The sequence below is a fragment of the Triplophysa dalaica genome, chromosome 13 (genome assembly GCF_015846415.1).
Source record: "Triplophysa dalaica isolate WHDGS20190420 chromosome 13, ASM1584641v1, whole genome shotgun sequence".
In the NCBI taxonomy this organism is placed as follows: Eukaryota; Metazoa; Chordata; class Actinopteri; order Cypriniformes; family Nemacheilidae; genus Triplophysa; species Triplophysa dalaica.
This window is the reverse complement of record NC_079554.1, coordinates 14,806,956-14,822,132: the sequence shown is the minus strand read 5'-3', so window position 1 is coordinate 14,822,132 and position 15,177 is coordinate 14,806,956. Positions and strand designations below refer to the sequence as shown.

Here is a 15,177-nt window from a genome sequence, read left to right as displayed (position 1 = left end):
ACAAGACTTTTGCTCAGATTTTGCCCAGATTTTCAGTCTGGACTTGTTGGAGAAAGTCTATGCCAGTCTGCAGGTTTGATCACTTACTGTGTTTCTATCTGTGTATGATGTCTTGTACAAAAAAATATTTTCTGATTTTAAAAGTCTTGTAGTGTATTCCAGCCATTACTCTATAGGTAACACAAATTATTCTACATAAAATGAACAAAACCTAAAGTTTAACACAGATTCAAATTACATTCCTTATAGTTCTGAAAACTTTGACATTACAAATTCACTCAGTGCCTTTATCTTATTTCACTGGTGAAAACTACAGTGTGTGGCGAACTCATTTATTTAAATTGTTCTAATATATAATTATATAATAACCCAGTTCTTTTTAGTTTGTATATACTTTACTTGCACGGTCACTGCACTACCTCAGAGGATTTATATTTGTAGCCTTTGTCTATGTATATAGGTGTTTGGCTGCTCTTACATTTAACTGTAGGCCTATATATTCTATTTCTTATAAATTTGTAATGCTGGATTCACACGGTGCTTGATGTCCTTAGGAAAACATTATGTTGACACTGGGACAACATTTAAATCAGCCAATCAGATTTCACAAATAAATGTACAGTTTATTTTAAATGTAATCTTACAACCAGGATTAGGTGCTTTAGGACCATTGTTTTTCACTTATCATTTCCTTCTGATTTTAGGGGTAAGTTATGGCTAGGGTTAGGGACTGGGTGTGGGTTCAGGTTATATTTAAAAAAATGTTGCCCTTAGGTCAAAAAAATATGTTGTCCTGAGGACATCGACCATTTGGCAAAATCAGGTTGAGCGTGGGCGGCAGTCGTTTCTGTCCAGTTCATTTTCAAAGGGAAACATGCGGTAAGCGGCAAAATGCGACATGGTCACAGTTATTCTTGAAAAAGATGCAGATAGCTATAGGATGATGAAGAAGAGTTGCCTGAAGCATTTAGCTTACCTCATAGTCATGATTTTGAGGGGAAGCTGAAGTGCAGAATGATGTCCTAAAAACTGTGCGAGAGTATAAGTTTTGAATGCTTAGATCTTCAAAATGTCAATTTAGCCAATGTATTTGACCAAACCAAACTAGTTTCCTTATGCATACTAAACACTTTAGTTCAATTTCATAGGTACTTGATTACATACACATTTTTAATTTTGGTATCTCAGTGTGAGGTCGAATCTCTGGAACATTTCAGCTAATTAAGCTTATAAATAACAGATTGTTTTGATTAACCGCAGTCATATGGGATTGTTTAATGTGGCCATTCAGTCTGTTCTCCTGCTCTCTAGTCCATATGGCATCACAGTGTGGGATTTCTACTTCAGTATCTCACCCTCAGCAGATTCATTCTGCAGGTGACCTCTCTGACTTCTGAACTAAACATATCCTTTTGCACCTTTCAACAAAAAAGATAGTTTGTTTTTGTTTGCCTGCATTCAGTCATTAAGGTTAATTTAACCAGAATCCAGACAACAAAATAAGTTTTGTGATAGTGTTGCTTAAAATGTTGGCTGTGTCCAACTGTTGTTAAACCTATTTGTGTTACACGCAAAAAAAGCAAAACAAACAGGCCTATCACACTTTTATCACAACGGGAGAAGAACACTCATCTTTTCAATCTAACCTATAATTGTCACGGTATGAGAGACAGAACCCAGATGCAGGCAGTGAATGGTTCAATTTTTTTTAAATTTAAATAAACAAAAACCCACGATGGGGAAAACACAATTTATAAAACAAGAATCAAAACTAAAAACTACTACGACAGGAATTAAACAAACAAGGTCCAGAAAAATATTTATATATATATATATATTATAAATATATAATAAAATAATAATATAAATAAATCCAAAACACGATACTAACACAGGAATTACAAAAGGTAATCCAGGGATCAGATTATGGGAAGGCAAACACACATACAAAGCACAATGCACCGACAAGGGACAAAGGGAACTGAGACAATATATAGTGTAAACATAACCAGGGAAAATTGGACAGGGACAGTGACGAGCAGGTGACGGGGATTAAACACTAAAGGGAACTACCAGGAAGATGACAAGGGACAGGTGAGAGGGGTGAACACCAATGGGGATCTGACGGAGACACAAGGGGTGGGGCTTATAGACACGACACCGGAGAGAGAGCATGGCATTACAAAACCAAAACAATTCCATGCCGTTTCTCCACATAAAACACATGGGTCTGACATGATCCTGCCCAGACTGGAAAACCAAGACAAGGAGAAGCAGGATCATGACAATAATTTGGTAAAAGATAAACCAATCAATAGAATATTAATTAAGACAATATCAACATGCATAAACATGTATAATAACACAGATTACATTAAGGTTTACTTGCCGCAAGGAAAATATGTATTTCATGCAGTGATTTTTTTATAACATGTCAAGAGCATGAAATCACAGAAATACAAAAAATGACATTCAGAAGCCACTCAAAACAATCTACTTATAACCTTCTATACAAACAACCTGTTGAGTTTGTCAAAAGGTTTTTTTAAGAGTTTGACAGAAGAGAGAGATAAGCATGATTGGAAATTTGGTGCAATTGGAAAGGCAACGGGCCTTTGTGAGTTATCTGGTTTCAGAGGAGATCAGATGAGTTTTGTTGGTCGTGATCTGACTATAACATCAGGATAATGAGAAAGCAACTCCTGTTTATTCAATCTACCGATTGGTCTTTTCAATTCATCTCTTTAAAACGCAGAAAAATGAATGATTCAGTGCCCATTTATAGCAAATGTAGAAAAAACACCATCTAACACTCTCACGATCCTGCCTCTCCTAGCAGATGGTTCTATCCAAAGCGACTTACAAAGAGTTTAGGGAGCAATAAGCGATATATCATACAGGAGCAATAATAAACAGGTGCCAATACAAAGTTACTGGTTTCAACAAAAGCTAGACAACTATCTGTTGAGAGAAAGAGAGAGGTTTAGTTTTTTTTTTCATTTGTCTGTCAAGTATTCACAGAAGTGATGGGTTTTAAGTAGTTTTTTGAATGTTGTGAGAGATGTGGTTGACCGGAACGAGATAGGAAAATGTTCCACAAGGAAGGAGTTGTGAATGAGAATGAGCGGGAAAGCGATTTACTGCCCTCATGGGAAGGCAATACAAGACTCCGCTGGTTTGCTGAACAGAGGGATCTTGACGTGCTTCAACCGGTAATCCAGTGGAGAGAGATGGAAAGGGGTTTCACATGAGCCCTTTTGGGCTGTTGGAAGATGAGGCGTGCTGCTGCGTTCTGAACCAGCTGGAGTGCTTTGACAGCCTTTGCGGGAAGCCAACCAAGGAGAACATTGCTGTAGTCCAACCCTGAGATTACCAGGGCCTGGACAAGGAGTTGTGCCGCATGCTTAGTGAGATAGGGTCTAACCTCTCTAATGTTGAATAAGGCATATCGGCATGACCCAGTTGTCTTTGCAATGTGATCATTGAAGTACAGCTGTTCATCAAATATGACTCTGAGGTTCCTGGCAGTTATGGAAGGAGTGATTGGAGATGACTCAGAGGTTCCTGGCTGGTTTGAAGCATTTCTAGCCGTGTGACAGACCCACGTGTTTTGTGCGGAAGCACATGGCCATTGTTTGTTTTTGGTGTGGCATGTGATGTCCTGTCTCGTCTCCTGTCCTCCTCGTTTTCTCATTAATTTCATGTAGCAATCCCAGGGATTGCACATACTCAATACAAATGTAAGGTATGTAATTTTGGATTAAAGCGTCGGCCAAATGCATAAAAATGTCAAATGAATTAGCTTGTCATTGTTTTATGCCCCTAACCTGTTGCCCTCATAATTTGCACCCAATTTAATGCTTTTGTGTGTCTTTGTACCTGAGTACTACCTTGTGACATTTTTTGGAAGTTCCTGAGAAGTTAGGTCGTGTCAAGTCTAGTTTCAGTCAAGTTTATTGTTTAGGCTAGTTAGTCTGTTTATTATATTTTGTCAAGCTCCCTATTAATTTATCCACTCGTGGGTTTGGTTTTCCCCTGTTTTGTGTTAATAAAATCTGTCAACTTGCCGTCTGCTTCTGGGTTCTGCCTACCAATCCTGACAAACACATGCTTTTTCTTTTTTCCTTTGAAAGAAAGAATGTAATTTTGAAAAAATGGAAGAATTTTCATTTATGGGTGAACTTTCCTGAGAAAATTGCACAACATATTATTAAGTATTCTCTGCACATAAAGAGCCAGGAAAGACTATTAGGATTCAGGGTAGATTCAGATAAAAATTTATGAATAGCTAAATCGTTTTTTCAGGTTCTGGTGTAAAATTTCAAAAAAATGTGAAAAATTATTTTAATCTTATTTTGTGCTTTTGCCCAAACAAGCACAAAGAAACATTCGTTATTTGGGTTGGGTTTAAAATTCAATTTCCTGTGCAGACTTCTGACTTGGTCTATCGGAAATGATTTCTTCATTATAAATGTGTTTTTCTGAGATATCATTCTCTAATCTCTTTCTCTACAGTATCTCTCATCTTTTCTCCTTCAATCCCTCTTTTACTAATATATGTCATTGAAATGGTTCAACACGAATAGCAGAACCTGCTATACTGATCTAGTTGATCTTCACATACATTTCACTCTCATCCGACTCAAAAACTTTCCTAAACAAGTACTGCCTGGAGCAGCTCAATCCCAAAACATCCACATCAGCGGATACCAACAATAGAGCTTCACTGGACTCCTGCAGATCCAATCAATGTGAAACAGAGAGCGATTCCTGTAGAGCTGATGTAAAGGAGGGCAGTTGAACACATAGCGTCAGGAAGCACCTGCTTTGAACCCTGTCTCTCTAAAGTCGTCGTCATGATACTTACTGCGGTGTGCAATGGAAATGCAATGTTAAGCTTCAATAATACACTGCAGCATGGAGAAAGCTTTAAAAAGTAGTTTACTTAACATACAGAAGCGCTTCAAATGTGTGATTTTTCTGTTAATAAGTTATCAGGTATGTTAATACCAGGATGGGATTCAATTACGTACAAGCTTTGTCTATGCTACATCTGTGAGGTGTGAGAAGATAAAAAAATAATTGCTCATGCATAAACAATTGCAGAGTCCATTCAGATTCAAATGAATAGTCTATTTGAGAGTACAATGAGTATGGCTGGCGGCAAACCTGAAAGGTAGTCAGCAGAACATAGCAGAATTAGAGAACAGGTTGAGAGCTGTTGTTAGATATTTCCACTTATATCCCTGCTATGAGCAAACAAGTGATGGGATGCACGGATGGCATAAGACAAAAAGGTGGATTGCCTCCTTACAATTGACAGTAGGGCTGCTATATGATTAAATTGGTAAATGCAATTTTTACAAAACAGATGTGGGTGTAGGCATAAAATGTATTAAACGTTATAACTGTAACAGCAAATACAGTAAGATAAATATATACAATTAGGAACTAAATATAATGTACTGGCCGGACCCGATGGCCTTGTGGTCAGGGCTTCGACATATATGTGCAGTTGCACTCAGGTGACTTGACTTCGAGTCCTGGCTGGTGGTCCTTTCCTGACCCTGCACCCTTCTCTCTCCCACTTCGCTTCCTGTCTTCTCTACCACGGTACTGTACAATTAAAGGCACAAAGCCTCAAAACAAATATTTAAATATATATATATATATATATACTGTATATATACACACACATACACATAGTATACACCGTATATATATAATGTACAGGCCAAAATTCCATACAGCAATGCCTAAAACACTGACTGTATTTTTTATGCCATTTTCTGGAAATGGGTTTCAACATTGTTGTGTTTTAATTGTTTACAGAATTGTTAAAGTTTTGAATGTAATGGAGAATAAGAGCATATGGTAAATTTATTACACCACAGAAGTTCACGCAAAATTAGAATATAAATGTCATGTTAGGTAAACTTCTAATAAATATGAAACCTGATCATGCCTGCCTACCACCTGAATGAAAGAACAATCCTGGTGTCTTACACAAACAAACTCAAATTAAATACGAGAGAGAGAAAGAGAGAGAGAGAGACTACTCAGGATTCACAATGAAGAACCCCTTGTCATGGGGTTTGGCATGACGTGTATGAAGTAATCATAAGTGGCGAGTGGGTTTTAAGTGTGACTGACCCTTAAGCCATTAGGCCTGGCTAACTGCCATGTAATAAATAAACTACTACTACAACACTAAGTGGACTTGAGGAAGCTACACTTGAACCGTAAGGGCTGTAGGGCATTTGAAGAAATCAGTATACTGTCACAGGCCATCTTGTCTCATGTGCTCATGCTGTCCTACTTTCTCCCTTTATTTCACTGCACATGGAAACACAGCTTTCCTCATTACCTTGGACCAAAAAAAACACTTGGTACAAACAAACTGTGCTTTTAAATTGCATCAAAAGAGAAATCATCTTATTCTTGTTGTTCGAAATTCACGATCCCCATGAAAGGTTTACTCTCATGTTGAAGCAGCAATCATTGGTACTCTGAGAGCAAAACAAATCTGCTATTACTGTCAATGAAATGTTATGTTTTAAAACAAATGTTTTATCAAAATGAAAATGAATCCCCTCAAGACAAATGCAACTCTATATGTCTACGGAGATCACTTTTAAAGAATGAGAGTGCGGAGAGACTTCTTGTGCAATTCATCTTGTGAACACAAAGATAAGATATGGACCTGCAGCTACATTGAAAAGTAAACAGTGCAATAGTGCAATCAACCAAACAATTGCATTAGAGTGAGTTAAATGGTCATTTAGATGGTTTATCCACACAAGCTTATTGCCGCCTCATGCTGCTACGCTGTTTGCCTGAGGGTCTTTGCAAATTTCATTAATAGGGATCGCTGGGGCTAAATGTGATGTGTTTGGCCACGGTCGAGCAGTTCGAATCCTCTAATGATGCCTTCACTCCAGACTCTCTTGGGGATGAGAGAAATCAAATTTGTGTCATGTATGTTAAGGTGCTCCATGGTGTGACACGAAGTAAAGTGTTGCTGTCACACTAGATCACGCTTGAGTTAACGGAGGATATAGCAGGAAAAACTGACCTGCTCAAACCGAGCCTCATCCTCACAGTTTTCCACCACCCTTGAGTAGAAGGAGAGACCTATCGGAAGAAAACAAGGTTAGAGGACAAAGATGTGGTTAAGCATGGCATAAAAATCAGCATTGCTAAGATAATAATGGCCTGCATAAATCATGATAACAGCTTTATTTACATATTTACAATGATATTAAACAATAATACCACCTTGTTTAAGCATCTCATATTGTGCGTGTCAATGTGCACTTGAGCTAAGTAAACATTAACTGTCAATAAACGTTCACAGGCCAACTCACGCACACATACAAATCCTCCCATAAACACCTGTAACATTGGTGGTGATATTTAATTAAAGCACATATTGAAACATAAATACCTTGATATACTATTGATATCTTTATGAATCCTAAACTATGGCCTCTTAAACAACCTATAATAACCTCACAATACAATACAATGCTGCTTGTTATTATTCTCTTCTGTATCTATAAGGTTCACAATCACAGTCTTATAATATTGTTTGTCAACAGATCAACTGGGTATCAGTCAAAGTAAAAATCACTTAAAAGTGCGTAATCTAAAAGATCCAGAAAACAAAGTTATCTTTGATAATAGAACAAGTAAAAAGAATCAGGTCACTGTTATTTACAGTGAATTACAAAACATCATAAATACATGTATTAAACCTAAGTAAAATTTAAAATAGAAAAAACAAAAGACAAGTAATGTAATGTCGGTGAGTATTGAAGCATTATTTTAAATGTTGAAAGCCAAGAAATGAAATATTAAAACAATTAAAAGAATCATCAAGCTCACAACTCAGATACTCAAAACCTTTTCCATGGTAACCATAACAATATGACTCCTAAACTGAATGAAGAAGACAAAAGTGAAGGACAATATTAAGCAGTCTTTTCATAGAATTATAGGTAACAATAGTTACCAAATATAGGTAACCATATAGTAACAATTAAAATGTATAGATGTTTCAACAGCAACAACATAACAAATGTTGTCTAAGCCAAAACATAACTTCCGATAGACCTTCTCAAGGAATCTCAAGGAGTCCCTGTAGAGTAGATCACTTTATGACAATTACAATTACAATACAAAATAAACTACTAAAATAAAGAAGAAAAAATTAGGTATGTTGTCATTTTATATTGACATTGAAGAAAGACGGAGTGGAAGTTAACTTTGGGCAAGGCGTGTGCGTCCAAATCATCTATGGCAACTTCCATTTTCTTTATTTTCTTCAACAAGGTAATTTTATAGGCTAACTTATTCTATCTCTGCTAAATATTTTGTGGTGAAACATCCTGGTGCATTGTACTGAGAGTCAGGGGTACTGGATCTAAGTTATGTAACGCACAGAGAAACAGAACACATCTCTGCAGAGCTGGTGTTTCTTCACAAACCCTTCCGCTCCAGACAGTCTAGATAGCTGTGCACTGAGGGTGTCAGAGATAAGGGGAAAACCAATAAGAGAGAATAGGAAATTGTGCCAGGGGAGCTAATAATCACTGATAAAGAGAATAAACACTACTGACGTAAAGTCATGGATTCAGTTTAACTTATTCAAGTTGACCAAGACATGTTTCACAAATAAATAGCATTTAGATGTTTATTTTCTAGATAAGACTTTTGATTAGATGCTGATATTAGAGTGTCACTTAATGCTAATGTATAAAATCCTGCCAAAAAGGATTCTTATGATTAGTTGAGTATCTATCCAAGGTGCTGAAATACAAACACGGCTGACAAAGAAACTGAGATAAACTCGAACTCGTGATATCACTAAAAGTTGAATTTTCTAGAAAAAACAGCCAAACATAATGCCACAGAAATGTATAGGACGTAAAACGCTCAATTTCTGCAGGCTTGCTTGAGTATTTTTTTGCATTTCTGGGGGGCGTAAATACAACTTTTAAAATGAATAGGCCTTATTGTATAGTTATCCTTTGATTGTTTTTTTGTTGATTTTTATTCTTCGCTCCACAACAACGCAGAGTAGCCTACATAACAGTCTACCAGACCCTATCTCTAGACTAATGTGCATCGAAAGCTTCTGTCATCTTCTGTCCTCCTTAATAAGAAATAAAGCAAGTGAAAAAGGGAAAATAGCTCAAGCTTATGTCTATTGCAATAACGCTGTGTCTATAACCACCATGGGCGTTTTCATCATATACAGAGATACAGTGCGTAAAGAGCCTTGTTGTTGTACAGACATGCGCTTGTGAATGAAAATGATTTCTCTAACTTTTCAGCCGAAACTTAAGTTACGCACTAAATGGCATCACATTCCCCAAAATGGATTCAAAATCTACAGTACGCAGTGTGAAACCAAAAGCTCACGCAAAAGACGCTTAGTGTAGAGATGACTATACCAACCCACTCAATGCAGAATTTCAAAAAAGTATTGCGCTATACCTCTGAAAGTGACTTTGGCGATTCGGTCCCCTTTTCCACGAAGCTCAGTCACCGTCCTCAGGTATACTACTAAAGCCATTTTAACTTTTTGTAGAAATGACTAGATGAATAAAAAACCTTTCATCATGAAGATTACTGATGTATGTGTTCTCTAACACTGCGCACCTTGTTATAAAATCACGTCTTAACTGATTTGACTCGCAGGATAAAACGGCAAAAGATCCTCTCGTTTCACAGGCAGCATCCTCAGTACGCAATAACATAGAAAGTGGAATCAATAATTAAAGAGCTTTCGTTTCCTCCTGCTTTACTGCCCGCACATGCACGTCCGTCAGATACGCTCCGAGACTTTTTCGTACTGTCTCCAATGCGCTTCTCCGCTCCATTCCAGGCGTAATGTGATACTAGATCGCGCCAGCAGAGGGCAGGAGCATACAGTCAAATCAATTATTTCACTGGGGCGGAAACCATCCTGATTTTTCAAAGCCACTTGCTTTGTATGTATACATTTTATATGTAGGCCTATGTATGATCCCTGGGAAAACATGACTCTTTCGCTGCTATAATGCAATGCTCTGTCTATGCAGTAACCTGTACTAAAACAAGCTTCACACAGTGGTTTTGTTCCTATACATCGCAACAAAGCACACGAGAATGGGAATAGCTTATAATATATAATCATGTATTAATCATTTTTGTAACCTTATATAAAACGCACTGATAGTCTATACGTCAAGATGGTTGCCAAGCAACCTTTTGTTGTCTCATCGGGCATGCCAGAGGACAGGTCAAAGCTGTGAACAACTTTAACATCTTATAGAAAGATCTTCGTATAATTGTTTCATCCATGGATTTAAGAGGAACGGGGACTCTCATTACACATAGCAACACAACTTACATCCCACCGCCTCTGATGCCTGGGTAAATCAACACAAATTACTAAAATCCACACGATTTTTGGTAGCACATAATAAAACTGCATGCTTGTGTACTTTACCTAATGGTACTATTATGCATTGTGTCATTGTTAAATCACTTAAAGCTACCATGGACATGTCCCAACTACAAAATTCATGTATGGAGAGACATTTGGAAATTCAACCCTTAAGCACTTTCAAAACTCTCGATCTACAACCATGGCATCAAGCAGAAGCCATTACTATACAGGTGATGTGTCTGTGACGACTCTGCGCTCCCATATGCATGCTAAATCCCCTACTGTACCATACTGTGTCCGGTACAACATTGACTTTAAAAGGCAGAATGAGATCAATGACTTTAACATGGTAAGCTTGTGTGAGCACTCAGAATTGACTGTGTGGTGTGGTGTGGATGGTGTTCTAAATGGATAGTTTGTTGCATGCGTACCTTATATCTCTACGTGTGCACATGCAGCTTACTGAAACTGCTTCTCTTTCTCAAAGCTGTCACAGAAGCATCGGGAACATTACAAAGATAAGACTGGAACTGTTCAGGCTGTCAACTACTTTGTCATGGCAGTGAAAGAATATCCGCCTTCCTGAGTCAATGTAGAAGCTGAATGTACTAAGAGACACAAAAGTAAATGTTTTTAATGAGGTATTTGTGTCACGTTTGCTGTGTTTGATTTATTAAAATAAAGTTACCCAATATAAAGTTACCCAATTTGCTATATTGAGTAGGACCTCTTTTAATTGACCTTTTATTCAAATTGATGATTATTGTTTATAGTATTTTCACAAGTGCACAACCAAGAATGTGAAAATGCATCATACATGCTTTAGTTTACTGCATAATGCTGTCTCACACAGGCGAAATTGCTTCTCTCTCTCATGCTCCAAGAGTCCCTTGAGATAGTAAGAGACCATGACTGTCCAGTGATTATTTGTGAGAATCTCATTTGCTCAGGCAGTACACAGGGTTAACTGTGCTTTGAGCTTTGCTGTCTCCAGGGTGTTATGTTTACACTGAGCTGCCAGGTAGTCATAAATAATTTATGTTCAACTAAAACCTTTTTGGACTTCTACCCCTTCTTTACACGTTCTCTTTTCTTATTGTCTGATCAGAGACTGTGTTGGGTTTGCCTATATTGTATTGATGTAAAATCCAGTCTTCAAAGATAAAGTCTGAGGGAGTCAGGACTGGAGGCCGCTAAATACAAATTAAATGTATAAAAGGAAAACTAAAGGAAATCTTTCCTGTACCTCAGTGGTAAGAGTATTGTGTTAACAACACAAGGTTGTAAATTCTATCACAGGGGATTGCAAATACCTATGTAAAATGTATAGGATAAAGCAGTGTAAGTCGCTTTGGATAAAAGCGTCTGCCAAATGCATAAATGTAAATGTAAATTCAAAAATTTCACTCGTCTCATTTGTTATTATTTATTTATTTAATAAATTGCCACAAACATAATAGAATTATAAATAAAACTACAACATCAAATTTTAATTTACATTCCTTGATGGGATTAGAATGAAATCACATTTGTAGACCTACATCTTTTTTACATTTAGTCTATTTGTTATTTTTAGGTAATGTGACTGATACCTTCGAAATACAATTTTGGAGAGATATAGGCCTAACTGGAACTCATTAAAGATCCCCCCCATGTTTTTTTACATTGCCTTCCTGTCGAAATGTATAAAAATATTGCTTGCATTACATAATATTGGTGATACACATGACCAGGGTTATTATTTGGCCATTTTTTTTTCTTTCAAAGAGTGCTTCTTTTCAGAAACTAAACAAGAGTGCTCTAACACTAAACGCTCAGAACGTAATCTGTTTTTAATACGCATCGAGTGTCTCCAAATTACGCGTATAAATTAAAGATAAATTAAGATTGATCATAAATTATCTTTCCAATTTATACATCACATTGTGAAGAACGCATTTCATTTTTATGATCGAAAGCTTTAACGCGTACCATTCCGAAATGAATGTTTCCTCCAGAGCGCAGAATGAGGTTTTGCGGAAACAGCTCTTAAAACGAACAGCATGATGAACGAGTATGTTGTGTCCAAAGACTTTCCATCGCCTCTTCCTGCAAATATTTGGCAGCTCCGAGTCCAATCATCCCCGGAAGAGGGAGACAACGTCTGCGTAAGAGGCTAGCGTACAGATTGACGATGAGAACGGGCACCAAAGCATCCGAGCATCCCACATCCTTCATTCACTTGTGTAGCGGATCACGGTAATACTGAAAGCACTATTTGCAATGTCTCCTGCACGAGCACGGGCTCTTCTCGGGCTCCTGATAACGCTCTGCTTCCAGAGCACACTACTGTCAGGTAGGTCAATCTGTTTTCCTCTTTTATAACGTTTAACATATGTTTGTGACTGAAATCAGTTGTGCCTTTCTGGACGCTTTTTTTGTATCATTTCACGCAAAACTTGCTTAAACATTTTATGTGTTTGCATCTTGCAGTGATCATTTTCCAAAGACTTTATTTTTTTACAAGTTTAGGAGATAACCAAGATTTGTGATTCTGTAGGACTGAATGGTGTATATTTTGGCATTACTTTGTTGGGTAGTGTGATTGGATGTGGTAAACATTTATTAAACATTTTTAAAACTGATGATGCTGTGACAGTAACTGGACAGCGAATACATTGGCAGGTGCACAAAAATCATGTTTATTTGTTTATCTAACATTTGAATCAGTTAAATAAGGTCTTCTGCCTTCAATGTGAACTGAGCAATTACTTGTTAAAATGACTTGCGTTAAAGTTAATACAAAAAACTGAGGTGTCAATTGTTCCAAAAGTGTGATCTCAACTGAATGAGACAAACATACTCTCAGTGGCCCGATTCATGACCCCTGGAGTGTGTTGGCATTAAAGTGTAAGAAGGTGTGCGCTTTCAACAGATGTACTGGCGCATAATTTGTTTCTGTGAGAAAATGAACTTTGAAAATGAAATTTGTGATCAGTTTGGAACATTGTGAACTATAGCTGATCAAATCAATATTTTCAGTCTTAAAGGAGGCGACTGATCGTAATATTTGCCAACAAATAAGATAATCATTGGCTCTCTAATCAGACACTTCTGTTTGAGGCAAACAGCACTGCTGCCTATTACGAATTTAATGTAAGATGTTTTACAACCAGTTCCTGTCATTTATGAGGGTCACAGCTTTACCAAGAAACATCTAAACAGTTATTCCGATAAACAGAGGAAAGGAGAGATTGACCTATACATTTCTCCCATTTATCTATCAAATATAACAAATCAAAGAAGAATAGCTGTACTTTGTGTACTCTAAGCATGTGGATTTGTTATAGGTTCTCTTTGCAGTTCTAGGCAAGTGTTTTATCAAAGTAACGCCAGGACAGGAACTAGACTTAACCTCTTTAAAAGGTCATCAGGGAGTGTAGCCATTGCACAGATGTTCAAAACATCCATTAGTTTTGCAGTTCATGATATCATTTCAGCCACATTTGTCCCTCTCAACCCTTCTCTCCCCGTCCCTCTTAAATTTGATGGGAAAGCAGCAGAGCACAGGAATCTTGGACAAGGAAAGTAGTAGCTAAATCCTATACTGAGCTGCATTAGCTGCCACGTTACAATGGGCCATTTTCGATTCTCTTTTGCTCTCACTTGCTCTTTCTCTGTTTTGCAAATGTTCTTTATATGAGGTCACTCAGTGCAGTCTGGGACTGCCATCAACAGCTGCATATTCTCCTCTCTTCTCCACCGCTCTCCTCGTCACCTTCTTCTCCACCTTTCTCCTCTTATCTTCACATTAAACAAAACAAGATACATTAAAGCTATGGGTAATTGTGTAAGCATTTAGAGACAGAAAACCTTAAAGCCAAAAAAAACCCTCAAAAATGCTTAAGGCCTTAATGGTGCCCAACTGCAAGTTTACAAATCAGACATGTGTCTGACAGATAAAAGATATATTGGCAAGAATGAGGATTAGACTTTTGTTCCACAACATTACCATCACATCTGTTGTTATTCCTGTAAGAAAGAGCTTTAAGCATGATCTCTGGCAGAGAGATTAGGTTGAGAGAAATGTGGCGAAAGAGAAAGTCATGCCCCAACCAGCTACTGGAATTTAATCTCACCCAGATATTCACCTAAGAATCTGTAAGGTTTTTCTTACATGACCAGGGTTTTAAGCTAGGCTGAAGGGTTTAGAAGTTTAGTCGACATGTAGTTGGCAGTAGACTACAATGCGGAAGCTCAACCTGTAATTAAAATGTCTGGGCTAGTCAGGTGCTGATGATAGACTACAAACTCCTGAAAGCTTTATCCTGATTCTTAGCGAGTAAAGCACTATTTTGTTTATTAATGGTACCTACTAAGCGTGTGTAATATTCCCACATTTATCTGCCACACATTATAGTAGTTTGGAAATCTGCTACTTATCCCTAAACACTAAACAGTGTAATTATTGTCAGGTACAAAGAGAGCTGTTGTAACAACTCTGCTCACTACTGAGGTGCCTTGTAAAACTAGCAGAAAACATAGACTTTTAAAATTGGGTGCATGAATTTATTGCGGATATTACATTTATTACACCTCTGGAGAGTGAAAGCATGTGCCTAGTGATGTCACCCCTGTAGCTATAATTTAATTGGTTGAACTGATTATAGTTACTGGTTAGACTCATACATTACAACACCCTTAGCTCTCTACTCCTCCAGACGCGTTTGTCTGAATGTTGTAAATTCGCTCAAAGCAGA

The 15,177-nt window shown here is 37.4% G+C and overlaps 3 protein-coding genes across 5 annotated transcripts in view; 2 read left to right on the top strand and 1 right to left on the bottom strand.

Annotated features, from left to right (window-relative positions):
- otofa (otoferlin a) overlaps positions 1 to 9,837 on the bottom strand; it is a 51,094-nt gene extending 41,257 nt beyond the window's left edge. Inside the window, 2 exon segments of the mRNA XM_056765428.1 lie at positions 7,076 to 7,134; positions 9,502 to 9,837. Of these exon segments, the coding sequence (XP_056621406.1) occupies positions 7,076 to 7,134; positions 9,502 to 9,580 (138 nt within the window). The 5' untranslated portion in view covers positions 9,581 to 9,837.
- A 439-nt stretch (positions 9,838 to 10,276) lies between these two features.
- On the top strand, positions 10,277 to 11,051 carry cimip2c (ciliary microtubule inner protein 2C). The gene is made up of 3 exons (XM_056765229.1): positions 10,277 to 10,422; positions 10,544 to 10,787; positions 10,926 to 11,051. Exons 1-3 carry the CDS (start codon positions 10,349 to 10,351, stop codon positions 11,022 to 11,024), a joined length of 417 nt encoding a protein of 138 aa, XP_056621207.1. The 5' UTR covers positions 10,277 to 10,348; the 3' UTR covers positions 11,025 to 11,051.
- A 1,597-nt stretch (positions 11,052 to 12,648) lies between these two features.
- The window catches only part of fndc1 (fibronectin type III domain containing 1), a 33,914-nt gene continuing 31,385 nt past the window's right edge, over positions 12,649 to 15,177 (top strand). For all 3 annotated transcript variants that reach the window (XM_056765398.1, XM_056765397.1, XM_056765396.1), the window contains exon 1: positions 12,649 to 12,773. In XM_056765398.1, the coding sequence (XP_056621376.1) occupies positions 12,701 to 12,773 (73 nt within the window). In that variant the 5' untranslated portion in view covers positions 12,649 to 12,700. The remainder of the gene's footprint in view (positions 12,774 to 15,177) is intronic.